The sequence below is a fragment of the Cyanistes caeruleus genome, chromosome 6 (assembly GCF_971803275.1).
Source record: "Cyanistes caeruleus chromosome 6, bCyaCae1.hap1.1, whole genome shotgun sequence".
In the NCBI taxonomy this organism is placed as follows: Eukaryota; Metazoa; Chordata; class Aves; order Passeriformes; family Paridae; genus Cyanistes; species Cyanistes caeruleus.
The window spans coordinates 29,450,766-29,466,182 of NC_141706.1; the positions used below are offsets into that span (position 1 = coordinate 29,450,766).

Genomic DNA, 15,417 nt, shown 5'->3' on the forward strand with positions numbered 1-15,417 from the left:
AATACAAATATTTTTGAACTTCTTGTGGATTGCAGTTCCACTCAGCACTGATGTGTGGAAAAGAACTATGGGGCTCTGTGAGATCTAGAATAGTAGCCATAAGGAAAGAAAGCTTTAATGAAACAGCCCTATTCTCCCTTTATTGATGAAATAATTTCATTGGTTAAGAATGAAAATGCTTAAGCTTTTGTTAGATCATAAAAACTTCTTTTATAGCAGCTGAGATGAGGATTTTGATAGTTCTTACTAAGTTATGCAGTTCTCTCATTGATCATGTTCCTGTGAAATTTCTCCAGGACCTGTACTTGCTTGTGTCGAATGAGGATATGGGGACGAATCTTGGTAATGGCCTCTATTGCTTCCTGAGGGCTCCAGTGATGCAGCTGAAAAGGCAGAAACACAGCAAATGAAAATCCATTCCATCTTTGCACCAGTTAATGGAACCCTCCTGGAGGATACAGGCAATATTAGAGATGTTAGAAAGCTTGCTGCTGCTTTGCCCTTTAGGTTTACTTGATGTTCTTCTCAGAGAGGCCTGCAAGTCACACATTCATGAAGTGAGTCCCTCAGTTAAAGAGGAATGGTTGCTGCCTGGGCGCTCCACTTTCTCGCTCACTCTTCCTTCATGTTGTGAATAGTTTCCTGTCCTAGCCCCCTCCACTAGACCACAGCCAAAGCACACCTTGCTTCTTAATTTTTTTTTTAGAAAACTCTACTGGTACTCCCATTACATTTCAGCACTTAGTAAAAAAAAGAAAAATTAGAAAAATTTAGAAAAAAAAATTCTCTTCAACACTAATGGAAAATTTTCCAGGGAGCACTTAGTAACACCAAGGAAAGAATCCACAGGTGGGATTTTATTCTTAATGCTGGCTTCCCCAGTTGGGCTGATAGAGGAACTCAGAAAACAAATCAGTCCTCTTGATCCTGAGTTGTATTTATGGAAAAGTGTAGGAAAGCTCACAACTCCAGTGAACCAAGGAGAAAATACAAACAAAAAAAAAATGGATATTTATTTGCTCAGTGAACCTATGCTCATGAGTGACTTGTTACTCCCACCTCAATCTGTTCCTTCACAGAAAGAATTAAGAAAAGGAGCATCATTCAAAATCTGCATTTGCATTCAAAACAACAAGGTACATTTGAGGCGTCTATTAAAATGAGTGTCCAAGCTCTGTAAAATCATGTAATATTAACGTGTACATGCTCGGGTTTCCTGAGCGAGAGTTAACTATAAAGGTTGTCTGCATTTTATTTCCATTTTTAAATGAAAATTAACCCCGTTTAGCAGAGACGCCTGACCTGAATTAAGTATGCTGCCACCATGGTGGCACTGCGGGAGCGCCCTGCCTTGCAGTGCACATAGACGCTGTTACCGCGGGCTCGGTGTCTCAGGATGAACTCCACGCCCTTGTGCAGGTTTTCCAAGGTGGGGACTCCAGTTAGATCTACAGTGCTGAGACGCAGTTGCTCCACTCCCATTGCCTCCCATTCCTGTAACAGACATTGCAAATTTGGTGAGTGAACTTTTGGGTTGCTTTTTTTTTTAACTGAAAGAAACTCAGAACCTGTTGAGACAGTCGAGAAATTCAGAGAGGCTTGAAACAGGCTTTGAACGTCAATTCTTCAAATCAGATGTATGGAAACTTCAGTGCTCGTCATCAGAAGGTAGCAATTAAAGGGGACTGAAAAAATATGTTTCTAAACATAGAAAGCCAAAGGAAAAGAGGGAGGCTGGGATCTCTTCCCAACCAGGGGCATTCCTGTATAGTGCTGTACGTGAGTTACATTCTCCCTGTTTTTCCCTGCCACTGCAGCGGCAGTTCACTGGCATGCTCACGTTTTAGTGGTTTGTCGCATAGTTTTTGGAGTTTGCTTAGGTACGAGTAGTCCCGTCTCTGCTGCCACAGGACGTGGCGGTGGCTGCCGGGATGACGGCAGGAGGCGGCTAAAGCCTCACCTGTGCCGGGACAAACAGCGGCGAGAGACACGTGGAGGGGGGGACGACGACCAGCAAGCCCGGGACTCACCTGGGGGGAAAAACAGAGGAACCGGGTCTCGTAGTCCTCGGTGAGGGTGACCACGCCGCGCACGTTCTCCTCCGCCAGCAGCTGCGAGCACAGGCACCGTCAGGGAGCTCCGTTCCGCCCGGCCCGGCCCGGCCCGGCCCGGCCCGGCCCGGCCCGGTCCGGTCCGCCCCGCTGCTCCCACCTTACCCTGCGGATGCGTCCCCGCAGCGGCAGCGCCCCGAGCAGCACGGCCTCGTCGATGCGGTGGAACCAGGGCCGGCGGGACCCGGGCAGCCGCGCCCGCGTCACCGTGTACAGCAGCGACGGGTAGAAGAGCAGCCGCGCCGCGCCGGCGCCCAGCGCCTCCAGCACCCCCATGCGCGCCGGGACCGCGCCGCGCCGGGCTGGGCCGGGCCGGGCCGAAGGGCGGGGGGGCGCCGCGGACGCGGGCACCGAGCGTCCCCACAGGGGACAGCGGCGGCGGGGTCGGGCCGCGGGCGGGAGGTGCCCGGCGGGGCCGGAGCGGGGCGGGGCCGGGAGGGGCGCGGCGGGGCCGGCGGCGTGGGGGGGGCGGGCGCACCTCCCCGGCCCCCCCGCGCCGCGCCCGCCGTGGTCTCTCCCGGAAGCGCCGCCATCTTGCAGAGCCGGCCCGAGGCGGCGCAGGGAGCGGAGCGGGGCGCGGGCGGATCCCGGGGCAGGTGAGGGCGGCGCCGCCGGGAGGAGCTCGGGCCGCGCACGGCACGGCAGGGACGGGACGGCACGGCAGGAACGGCGCGGGGCCGAGCCGGGCCGAGCCGGCGGAAAGCGCGATCCGTCTCGCGCAGGTAACGGCTCCTTGCCCCTTCTCCCCCGCTCCCCGGCGCTCCCGCCGCGAGGCCGCTCATGCCGGGCCGAGGCGGCCGCCCCGCTCCCGCCCGCGGAGGAGCCGCCGCCACCGCCGCACCGTGCGCGCCGTCCCGGGGCGGTGCCGCCCGCCGGGAGCCCCGCCGGGGCCCGGAGCCGGAGGCTGCCGGGTGTCGTATCTGATCCGAGCGCTGACAGCGCCGCGGGCGGTGGCGGTGGCGCTGCGGGTGCGAGCTCGGCCCGCGGCGGCGGCGCCATTGGCGGGGGGGCTGCGGCGAGGCCGGGCGGACCCCGGGGCGGGGGAGCGGCTGCCCCGCGCTCGGCCGCCGTCAGCCTGCCGGGCACTTAGAGGAACCTGGGGTGCGGTTACTGTGTTCGTCGGTACGGTGGGGGTCTGTCCGCCGGAGCAGTGAAATGTGTGCTGGTGCACCCGGGGGTGGAGGCGAGTCAGGCATACGAGAAGCACGAGCAGGGAGATTGGAGTTCAGCACAGTGTGAGGATTTGCTGTCCTCAAGTATGAGAAGGCGTGACAGACGCTACCGGAATGAAGTAGGAAGAGGAATATAAAAGCCAGGAGGGACGGAGCATAAAATGGATGATAAATACATGAAGAAGCACTAAGGCTAAGAACAGCATGCTTTTTTAATAGGACTGTTATGAGAGGGAAGTTGAGAGGGAACCTTAAAATACACTCCTTTAAATTCCTGAGGAACTGAGGCCCAGACATTGTCACCTTTAAGGCACAGGCGTTCTCTACTGCCAGAAGTTGTCGGGGAACATTTTTCAAGCATTGCAGTTTTCTTGTATGTCCTGCTTGAGTGTGGTCGTTGGGTGTGTTTCACCAGTTCTCTGGATTTAGAAAAGTATTTGGTGGGGATTTTTATCATGAAGCATACTTAATTTCTGGCTTACAAAAGGTTGCGTCTTCTCACTACCTTCAATTGGTGTTTTTATTTTTTGTGGATGTCTATCCTTTCAGTCTTACTCCTTGTACCAGTGATCACCAAAATTGCTGAACTCTCTCCTAGTATCTTTGTTGTCTCCTCTATTGTTTTTCCCTAGGTTAGTTCATCAGATAGATTTTACTGCACTGACTTGGCATTGCACAGCCATAATAAACCCATCACAATTTTTTTCTTTTTTCCATTCCCCTCGGCTATGTTCTTGGGATCTCTGCATAATATGAGATACTCTGTCTTCCTGGAATTGTGTCTGGACCTAAGTCTTGAAGAAGCAGCATTGTTGGAAATTCTGCTGCTGTGGTAGATGTCTAAAATGAATCCATATGTCTTTAGACTGAGCTAGGAAATGTTAGGGTGGGTGGGTGCAGCTTGCATCTAGCAGCTTTATGTGTTCAGTTGCATTTCTGCTGATGAAGAGCCCACAGGACATGAGCACAAATCTTACAACTGCTCAGAGATATGGTTGTATATATATATACTACTAAAATTCCTAAATAGGAATTATTAAATACAGTAATGTAAATAATTTTCTTTAGGTGCTTACCTTTCTCTTTCAGCCTCTGCTCACATTCAAAATTATTGCTGGTACTTATTTTGGGAAGGTGTGTGCTGTTCTGAGGAGTGTAATCACCCTTTCTGAATGATCATTCTTGCATGGCTGTGTTTTTTCTGGTTTTCCTTTCCCTAAGTTTCTAATGTTACGTTGGGGAAAAATCAATGCTTGATCCTAACTGATGGGTTACATGTTTCCCCTTTTGTATCTGGGGGTTTTTTGTTTTGGTTTTTTTGTTGTTGTTGTTGTTTTTTATAGGTAACAAGTTATGCGGGCCTAGGACATTCTATTTACATGCAAGAGAAAGCATCTGTAGAAAAGCAGACAATTGAAAAGTGCCTGTTCTGAAGTCACGAACACTAAAACATGAAGATTTATGTGTTAGGTAGTTTTGTTTTGAAAATAAATGACCTTCACTTCTCAAAAAGTGCGAAGGACGTACCCATCTTTCACTATGGGAGACAGGGTAAAGAAATCCATGGTAGTACTACTGTGTACTTCGTACTTTTACATATCCACATTTCTGCTAGGCCTCCAAAACTTGATGCACTTGCAGAATTATCTTTGCATAGTAAGGGGAAGGTTCTTTTAGTTCTTCTGCTACAAGTAGGGGCTCTGAAAACATGGCCTCTGGCATTACTTCTAAAGGAGAAAGCAGGAAATGTAGCAGGATCATCGATTACAATATTTGTCTATCTCATTAATAATAAATCCATTCCTTGCTAAGTAACCTGTACATCAGTTGAAGAATCATTGGTTGAAACAAAATATGATGCTTTGAAATAAGAGAAGTAGTTATAATGTTGTATAAATTTTCTTCTAAAATCACTAACAGTATCCTGAATTGGTCAAATTTCATAAAAGGTAGATGCTTCTGTGATTCTTAAATATTTATATTCACTTTGAGTTAAGTAAGATTCTACCTGAAATCCAGTAACTAACTGAACTTACTGGGAAATGTTGTGAGCAGGTGGCTTCTTAGCTATTTCTTGCATATTTTTCCGAAATGTGGCTATTGATTATCAGTTACTGAGTCATCTGCCACCAATTTCTTCAGAATGCCCACTCTGATTTTTCCTTTAGTGCCTATTTTAGAGTAGGTGGGAAGTGAGACAAATTCTCATAGATTTTGAGATTTGCTGGTTATTAGTCTTAAGCACTGAGATCTGAGAACCCACTGTTGTGGCTGTTAAACTGGAGACTGTTTTTAAGTGAACGTGTCCAATTTTCCAAATTATAATGTGAGTCCAGTTACTGAGACAGCTGCAATAGTCAAATGGACTCAGATCTGTATTTCTGCTTTCTTATTTTTCAGTCTTGCCAAGAATGTCTAAAATGTTTTATTTCAATCTGGGTATGTTTAGTATTGTTTGTCCTTCAAGACTATATGCAGAGTTATTCACTGCCTTGGAAACTGCCTTCAGGCAAGAAGGAATGATACTTATCCATTGATCAGGTATTTGGCAGGAGAAAAGAATAGTGTAGAAGAAAAGAAGACTAAAATATTTCAGTACTTATTAGAATGGGAATTGTAAATTGAGAAAAGTTATCTGGGGCCTCTAATGGGCATTTCTCAAAGTATCACAGCACAGGATCTTGAGTGGTGATCCCATTGCAAGATTTCTTGTGTCAAGAGAGATTATCTTGATAGTAAAAAGTAACCAGTAGTTTTACTGCCATTCTTCCAGTTATCAGAGATACTTGTTATACGAATAAATGCAAGAATGGAAGATACCACATTTTCTGCCATTGCTCTCGACAACCTATTTTAGAAAGATGCCAAGACATTTTGTGTTTGGAAAAGAGAGAGCTTTAGCATTCACATTTCAGGAGGAGTTTTTCCCAAATATCAGCTGAACATCATCTTTTTTGCACCTGATGTGAGACTCAAGCAAGTAGAACTAAAATATACGTTGGGTCAAAACTGCAGTGCCACTTAGTCTGCAAGTGCTTTGCTGTAGGGAGGAATAGCTCACGAGTCTGAACAGTGATGGGCAGAGCAGGCTTATTTGTGTGACAGCAATAGAGTGCAGCACAGTCATCATCCCAAGGAAAGGAAGTCATCTTTGACATCTTGAGTAGCTTCAAACTTCCAGCTGTCGTAGCTCTGTGCTGAAGAAAATGCATCATTGCTAGCTGAATTCAGGATGAACAATGAGAAACTAGATGGCTGAACAAAAATCTTCAGTAGTTTCCAACTCTTAGTGAAAAATTTCAGTTTAGATGATGCAGTTTGTGTCAGAGGTATATGTGAGTGAAAGCCTTATGCCAGAAGAGGAATCCTTGTGCACAAGCTCTCTTGTCTGTCCCATATATGCATGCTCTCCTTGTTATCTTCAATATACTTAGTATAGCATGGTCTGTCTTTTTGTTTTGTTTTTAGAAAGGTGTGCTGGCTTACTGGCTGCTCTGTTAGGGGCAGAGTATTAGTGGCAAGCGGACAAACTGCAAGTTTTGATAATGAGTATCAATTTAGAGCACATTTATAACTGATTGAATGGCTTGGATGCAATGGTAAAGTCCCAGGTAGATTTAAGATTATGTATACTGTGTTTAAAACTGTATCACTCTGGGATTTTTACATTGGTTTGACTAAATTGCTTATAATATAGCGTGGAATAACTAGCTTGAGTATTGCTGAAATCCATGCAAATGAGCAGGCAGTTTGAGTTTTTTGTCCTTTTCAGCAGCACCTCAAGGAGATCTTGAGTGAGCATGTGGATGAGAGGATAAGTGTTGAATAGCTTGTGTCATGCTTGTGCATGGCTGGTGCAAAGGCTTTCCTTTGCAGAACATTTTTTTAATGCTTTCATGCTCTGTATTCTCTCAGAACTGAATACTCTCCCAATTCATATAAGAACCCAGGTGACTGTCTTATATTGTTTTTACTATAAATTAATTTGAGTTTTTCAAAACCTTGGCTTCCTTTTTTCACCACTATCAAAGCTGTTCTTTTAGGTTGCTTTCAATTCTGCCTGCAAGCTGGTTTGTACTGCACTTTTCACAAAAATAATGTAGTTGTTATCCACTAGATTTCAGTATTTCACATGTCAAAGTAAAACTGTTGTCCTTCAAACATCACTTAAAATTCAGGCTTTCACTGAACCCATGCATATTCTCTGCTATTTTTGTCCCAAACTATGCAGTTCAAAAGATATTCCAAAGTAGGCATGCAATCCACAAATTTTTTAGACTCTGTTGAAAAGGGAATACTCATGCTTTTTCCAAAGCAGAGGAGTTTGTAATTCAAATCAAGCACTTAGCAGACAATGTCCAAATCTACATACAAAAACATAGCATCTTTCTTAATATATGTAGAGATTTGCAGAATGGACATCAGACATCTTATTATCTCTGCAAAATCTCACAAGATAGACAAGTTTTGATAAATGTTTCTTCAGAAGGCAATGAAATATTGATCTTTCGGGAAGAGAAAATGTAGTTTGAAGATCACATCTAGCTTTTGCATTTTGTGTAGGCACAGTACAGTGTAAAAGTAATTCTCTAATTTATAGGTTTTTAGTCCAAAGCAGAGCGCCATCTGAAAATATTTTTTGCTTACTTATCTGTATTTCCTTGTTACTTGTCTTCAAAGATTTTCTGTTCTCCATTTAAAACTCTGAATTAAAAAATACTTGGATGACAAGTCAACTTAGTGACAAGTTGTATTTTTTGTTGGTTGTGTTTTCTTGCATGTGATTGTTCAATGACTGTACAATGTGTAGTGCAATTGAGCACAAGTTGAAACAGTAAAAATTCCTTGCGTGGTCCTAAGTGACATTAGAAGTGATACCTTTGAATATATCAATATGCAGAATCTTTTTGGGGAAGAAAAAGGATTGTATATTATCTAAAGCAGTTTAGACTGCTCAGAAATCCATGATTATATGCACTGGAGACTTAGGAAAAGTTAAGTGAGAATATTCTGATATTTATGGACTAAAGCCACCCATGATACACTTTGGAATATGCATTCAGTGCCAGAATTTGATCACTATCAGAGACTAGCTGTAGGTGGTACTGTCTATATTTCACAGTGTGGAAGCTGCTATGACACTAATTGTCTGATGCAGAATTTCCTTTTGAATTTCTTTGGGTTTAAAATGATTTTGTCATTTAATTCAAGAGTAAGTTTAATAGGCATTTCTTGGGGAACAAGACTAGAACACATATTGATTGAAAAGATCCTTTTTTGTAAGGAAAATAATTTAGGCTGTGCTTAGGTATAATAGCACTAATTCCTCGTGTGCTGTTGTCTTCCTGAATTTGCAGGGAGCCTAAACCATTATCTCAATAATGAGAAATTTGAAAAAATATCAGGATTTTTGGTTTGAATGCCAGCACTTTTATATCTACTTGCACATGACATTAACAAAGCTACCTGACTTGTGTGCTTCTCTGAGTTCTGAATTGGCTGCTGCATTCCTGATACAGGTGGAAGTTGCAACTTCCACTTGTATGAAAGAACTCTGGTAGCTCCTGTAAGGTAATTTTCTGTCACCACATAAATGTGGGATACACCAAGGAGAAGCAATAGGCAGCAGCATGCAGTAATAAATCTCTCATGAAAAATTATGCTTTTTAATATAAATTAAGCTGCTTCTGAGTTTGCAAACTGTCTTACTTGTGTACAAAAAAAAAAGAAAAGACTGTGCTACTTTAAAGTTTTTTTTCTATGAAGACTTAGGGATTTGGGTCTTCAATTACACTTACTCTGCTCTTTCCATGCCAGAATGTGAAAGGGGTGGGGTGGGTGGGGGGAGAAGAGAGGATGCTGCATAGAAGTGCATTTATTCTGTTTTTAAGAAAAAGAATGCATAGGAAAAGCTTAGTTAGTGTTTAAACACTGGCAAAAGGACTATAGGGAAAGCAGACAGGCTATGGCAGGTCACCATAGTAATTAGTGTCAACCAATGAGAAAGGTCATGCTTCCTGGTTTAGGACAATACTTGAAAAGGGAGAAGGGTTTAAAAAGATTTCTGTAATTCAATTTGGGCTGGAGGGGGGAGAAGGTCAAACCAAGAACTTAATATGTGGATGTGTGTGTCCAAAAGCAGCAAGGAAGACTTTACTAGTTCAGTAGTTATTGAAATGCTGGTGGATGTGGGGATTCCCTGGGAGGAAGCTTTTTGTCTTGTTTCTGAGTTGCTGCCCAGATTTTGTCGGTGAATAGTGTTAGACGTTTGTGCATTATTAAGGTGGGCACAAGCAAAGTGGAGTTGGAACTCATTTCAAAACAGTAACTGCTTTAGGTTTGTAGCTTTAATTCTTTTCTTTGCTTGCACGGTATGACAGTGAATGAGGGTGTGTGTGTGTAAAGGAACTTGTCTTAGCAAAGGTCTCTTTCAGAGACCATGTATGGGTAAAGCAGTTCAGCTGGTTCAGCTCCTGCTCCTCCCTCCCAGGGAGCTGAGCAGAATCTCTTCTGCTGAAAGGGTTGTTCCACTTTCTGCTTTCTATATTTGTCCAGCAGAGCACACTGGCTCACCAGGCAGTGTGTCTGGCCTGGTGGGCATTTGCTGAGCAGAATTGAGAGCCAGGGCTTACAGTCTCTGTTATGTCTGTCTGTCTGTCTCTCGGGACAACTGGTGTTCCAAGTGAAAGGTGATCTGTTTGGGTTGTCTGTTTTGTAAAATGCAGTTCATCCAAATTTGGGAGTCTAGGGACTGGAAGTGGAGGAGTTGTCTTGCAGGGACAGTTTGTAGTGGCATCAGAAAGACACAGATTTAACCTCCAAAGGAACTGCTGTCTTCTGGGATGAGGATTTTAATCTCCCTTCCTGCTTTGGGGAGCGATTAGCCAAGGCCTGTATCCTTCCATAAAAGGTCTGTTGTCACTGTCTGCCTTGAAGATTAATGAAAGCTAGATCCTGTCCTGGAAGATCTGAGTGCTGTCTTTGCTTCTTATGGGCAATAGGGATTAATGAGGAGCTAGACCTTGGCCTGCCTAGTTTGGAATCAGGAGTTGGTGTTCAGGGATGGAGCTTGTAGGAAATACCTTGTTAGGAAGGGCTTGAAACTTGCAGCTAAGACTTCCCTGACTGTATGTGTGTGTAAACTTTGTATTAAGGCCCTGCACACATTGGGATGACAACTTACAATTGCTTTTTTTAAATAGTAGATGAGACGAAAAAATAGTGCAGAAAGTCTGTTAGCTGCTACACTGTAGTAAACTTTTGATACAATCTTCTTTGAGTAGCAGAAAGGTGCTCGAAATAGTGGCAGCAGTTGAATACACCATTAACTGCGGCAATAATTTTTTGAGAGGGAGAGGGCAATTGTTTGTAGGATACTTTTTCTGAATTTTAAGAAATACTGTCCCCTTAAAAATTCTGCTGTCTTTTGAATATCTATGCAAATAGGCATCAGCCTTTTGTTTCTGGAATTTGAGGGGGGAAAACATGGTTTCAGTTGTGAAATTGATTTTAGCACGGGTCTGCCTTTTTTCTTGAGGACCATGTTCCATAAATTCAGTTTGAATTCTTTTTCTTTCCTACCACTGCAGTGAAGACACAGTGTATTTCCTCCTGAGAAACCTGGGTGTCTCTTGAATTTGGAAGGAGGACATCTTGGACACAAGCTGGTGGATCTCAGCTGCCTGGCAATGTCTGGATTATACTGATGTCTGCAGGCAGGGACCTGTGATTGATGTGTGACAGAGGGTCATCTTCTTGAACTGATAGAACTCAAGCAACTTAGTTGTGTGGCTGTTTTCTGATCATTCTTTGTTTAATGGGGGCACACTGCAGTAATTTTTTTCCATATTCGTGTGGAAAACCTATGGAATTTGCTGTAAATGTGCCGCCTGTGACATGATAAGCTTGTTACCTGAAGTGTCGTTTGGTATTTTGCCTAATTCTAGCATCCTCTGCTAGAATTAGGTTCTCTGCCTGCCTGTCTTCCCACTTTACCACTTGCTGACTTCCTAGCTGACAATCTGTCATTTATATGAGTAACCAGTTAAAAGCAATTTTTGATACTGTTTGAGGCCAGTGATTGGAGTTTCATGATTCCTCAGCTTTCAAGTGTTTTCTTGTAGCATACTCACCTTTTCCTCCAGGTAGTCTAGGAATATGATTAGGCAGTTTCAAAGGCCTCTTGAAGAAGTACACTATTGCATGTTTAAAAAAATGTGCATGTTTAAAATTATTGCATGTTTAAAAATAGTGTGCCTATTCTGTGAAAGATACCATGATAAATGAATAGAACTCTGAATAAATAATAAATATATGTGCACCAAGGGTATTTGAGTAGTAGAATGGCACTGGGGAATTTCAATCATAGCATTTTGTCGGAATCTTCCTAAAGGCAATGTATGAGAAAGTGACATTGTTCAGAGCTAAGTGAAGCTGTCAAGACAGGAAATCTTGTTTGCTGTATACACTTCTGTGTTTAAGGGAGAATACCCAATAATCCATTCTGTCTTGACTGTTTTACCTTGTCTGCAGAAGAGGTTTACTCAGGATGGGAGACAAATGAAAAATTAACTTTTGTCTAATGTCCTTTGAAGGTACTGAAATTCCACAGGAAGGCATAATTTTTTTATGTTTTTCTTGCCCTATTGCTTTTTTTCTTCTTTTCCAAAAATAAGCCCTTTTAAAAATTACTCTAATTATGCAATTCAGTAATAAAGTTAGGCTGAGGGTGAACATATGGGAAGATTACAGGAATGTTTAATTAAGTGCAGTATGCATTTCAAATTGATGAAAGTTAAACTGCTATTGTGAAGTAATTACAGGTATAAAAATTCAGAAAGAATAAGGGAAAATTGGAAAATGTTTACTTGTTATTTTAAGAAGTTAAATCATATTGTTTAATCAAGAATATGGAGTCTCTAATATCTGAGGCAGTCCACTGACAAAGAATTGGAGCAGTGAAGATGATAATGTGGAAGGATTTTATATAGTTCTTACAAGCATATTGTTTTCTTAACAGAACCAGTGGAAGCCTTGTTTATGATTTGAGGCCTTTAAAAAGGATCAATCAGTAGAGATTTAATTGTGTGAAATTCAGTACCTAAATCTGGTGATCTAGTTCCATGAGTAATTTAAATGAGCATCTGCCAGTATTGCTCTGAAAGAGGCTTGTGCCATCTTTATGTGTTTTTCCTTTCCTTTGTGCTGCCAAGAACATCTGTGTGGTTGTGCAGTGAATTGAATCTAGGAACATGTCTGGGTTAAAACTCTTATTTTCCTGTTGTTGGTTGTGGACAAGATCACACCTTGACCATTTCCGTTCTCAGGCTTGTTACGCAAAGGTGGGGATGGACAGCTGGAGAGAAAAGTGTTGTGCACTATTCTTTTGGCAAGAACACCAGCTTAAACTGGATCTATAGCTGGAGTATCTTAATCTATTCCTTTGTATTTCTTTCCCATTTCCATTTAATGTTTATGGAGATCTCATATCCAGTCTTCTCAGTTGTATAACCTGGAAATATTAAGTGAGAATTGTTTGTTTGTGTTGCCTGCTGGTGCACATGTAATTTGGCTCTAGACAGGGAAGTCTAAATGTTGTCTTAACATACTTCCTAATGAATGCAGTATTTGGTACACACTGTGTTTGATGCTGCTCTACAGAAAGCCTGCTCTTCATTTGGGAAGAAATTGGTGAGCTTTTCTGATATGAGGACAGAGAGAAATTTATGTGCCGCTTAGACTGTCACATGTAAGGTTTTGGAAGTACAAGGTGCCTCCAGAGTCTAGGTACAAGGTATGGAGAATCCAGAAAGATATTAATGTCTAATCTGCATTCTCATGCAGCCAAAGCTATATCATAGCACTTGTTTTTGCCATAAAGTTTATGGAATCTCTTCCTGCTAGCACTGGAAAACTGCTAGCAGGTGTCACACTGCGCCTTCCAGTAAAAGTGAATGGAAATGAACTGACTGATAAGTGTGTGAGGAACATCTGAAAATACGTGCATAAGTAAAGCAAGTACTGACTCTCTAGTTCTTGGCAAAATACATTGACAGTCTTGATCCTTATCTACTCATCCAGCTAAAATCTAAGATCAAGTGTTGGATCCAGCCTTGTACAGCAGGGAAGTATCTGAGGCCTTGGGAATAGAGAGGAGCAAGCAGAGCTTGCTGTGCTGACACAAGAATCAGTGGGCATCAACCACTGGAGATGGGCAGCCTAGAGAGGGTGTTTCAGGGTCAGAAATCGACCATGAGGGTAGCTTGTGGAGTAAAAGGCTGATGATACCAGTAGGAAAGATGTTCTATTAGTTGTATTCACATGTTTGTAACTAGGAATGAAAACACAAGACAGAGGAAAGTTCATCTGAAGTGTGGCATTACATTTGTGATTGGTAGTCACACAAAAATGTTGCTTCATGGCACATATTCGTGTGTTTTCAGTAGACTGTAAATGAATGCAGATTTTTTTTAATACCATTTTTTTGGTATTATTTACAGTTGTATGTTTCAGATACTATCTAAAGATACTGAAGAGGGGAGAAATGTTGCAAAAAAGAAATCATAAGTATATACAAATGATACTACAAATGGTGACAAATAAGAAACCTTCAGACGTCTGGACTAGGAGCTTAGTAAGAACTGCTTTGCAGTGAAATGGTTACATTTTATTAAATTTGTGGTTTACAGCAAAAGTGGGACGTTTCTAAGTTGTTCCTGCAGCAATGCCAACATTTGCCTTTGATAGAGAAATAGTATAAAATATTTTTTTAAAGTTTCAGCTCTATACACCCATGATTTAATCTCTTCAAGTGTTAAGAAAAATTATTTTCTGTTAAAAGTGATTTGAATCAGTATTCATCGGTTATTATAGAGCAGTAACTCCAATTCTTTGCAGATGTAAATGAGAGTAATTTGTTTCCATTTACTTCTGTAAAGGAATTACCGTATGCCTGTTAGAAAATAAAGATAAAAATAATTGAGCCTATTTTTACTCTTTGGTTTGCAGGCGTGGCAATGGCAGATTCTGCACAGTAGAGTTCATGGCAAGTATTTGTCTAATATAAGCCAAGCAAGACAAACAGGCTTCAGGTAAATCTGTATTTCTTAGTTGTGCTTCTCTGAAAGAAAATATAAATGTTTATGCTTCAACATTTTGCAGAATTTCAGACCTACTCAGAATTTTGTATACAGCTCAATTCTGATCTTTCAAAATTGGGACACCTTAAAATTATTTTCCTCCTGAAGTAGCAGTAGATGCTGCTAACAGTCATGTACACCATGTCCTTCTTCGGCATTTTAGGTGTGGTAATACAGAATAGTGATTGCATTTGAGGATCTTTGTGGGGACCCTGTAGTATATTTTTATTCTCTGTTTGCTTTTGAATCTGTTCCCTTTTGTACAATCAGAAAAAAGGTGTGTAAGTATATTGAATTTTTAACACAGAGCTGTGCAAGCTCTATCTGTCTAAACATTGCATGGTTGTTAAAGTTCAGCTAAAGTTCTGTTGCTTCTAGGAGTAGACTTAGTGGTTAAACCAAGATATTGTTTGTGCTCACTAAAAATCAGCCTTTTACCCAAAGGAGCCCAAACTCTGCTCTGTGTGATAGGCCTTCCTGTAGCATGTAGAGTCTCCATGATGCAAAACATGAATGCATGCTTTCTGACCTTCATTCAAAAAGTAAATGAAATGTTGCTTTAGTTTGTACATTCTCTATTTGCAGCTCCTGGTGTATTTTGAGAGTCCCTTAATACCATAATCTGGAGAGAGATAGCAAGCTAAAATCTTTTGTTGATGGGATTCTTTGGCTTTATCAACAGACAGGTGTTTTGTGGAAATTTTTTTTGTGAAGTTGTTCTTGAGGTTTTCAGCCGAGATGCAACTGTAACAATGTGATGATACTCCTGACTATGCTTAAATACATTTTGTCACTAGTTTTCAAAATACCTTTTCACAAAGAAATAATATTATTGTTTCTTTGTATGTATTTGTCCATATTGTACAAATGGAAAATCTCAGAACCAAGAAGTTACTATTCAGCCACATGGTTAATAATAGAAGTTGTCTTCTAAGCCCCAGTCCCATGTTTTCAAAAGTTGATCATAGGATTGGTTTGTATTGTTAAAGTGTGTCT

General features: G+C 42.0%; 2 protein-coding genes across 24 annotated transcripts in view; one reads left to right on the forward strand and one right to left on the reverse strand.

The window, feature by feature from the left end:
* Window positions 1–113: 113 nt before the first annotated feature.
* Window positions 114–2,519, reverse strand: PTPMT1 (protein tyrosine phosphatase mitochondrial 1). Its single transcript, XM_086893905.1, has 4 exons — window positions 2,217–2,519; window positions 2,031–2,111; window positions 1,303–1,494; window positions 114–383 (listed from the first exon to the last, which is right to left on the reverse strand). The coding sequence occupies exons 1-4, from the start codon at window positions 2,385–2,387 to the stop codon at window positions 252–254; spliced, it is 576 nt and encodes a 191-aa protein (XP_086750031.1). The 5' UTR covers window positions 2,388–2,519; the 3' UTR covers window positions 114–251.
* A 93-nt stretch (window positions 2,520–2,612) lies between these two features.
* The window catches only part of CELF1 (CUGBP Elav-like family member 1), a 63,151-nt gene continuing 50,346 nt past the window's right edge, over window positions 2,613–15,417 (forward strand). For 4 of the 23 annotated variants that reach the window (XM_086893962.1, XM_086893978.1, XM_086893981.1 and 1 more), the window contains exons 1-2: window positions 2,619–2,707; window positions 14,291–14,373. The gene's annotated coding sequence lies outside the window, so the exon portion shown is untranslated. Of the gene's footprint in view, window positions 2,834–14,290; window positions 14,374–15,417 lie in introns of all 23 variants that reach the window. The other 19 variants (XM_086893968.1, XM_086893971.1, XM_086893980.1 and 16 more) reach the window with 13 other exon arrangements.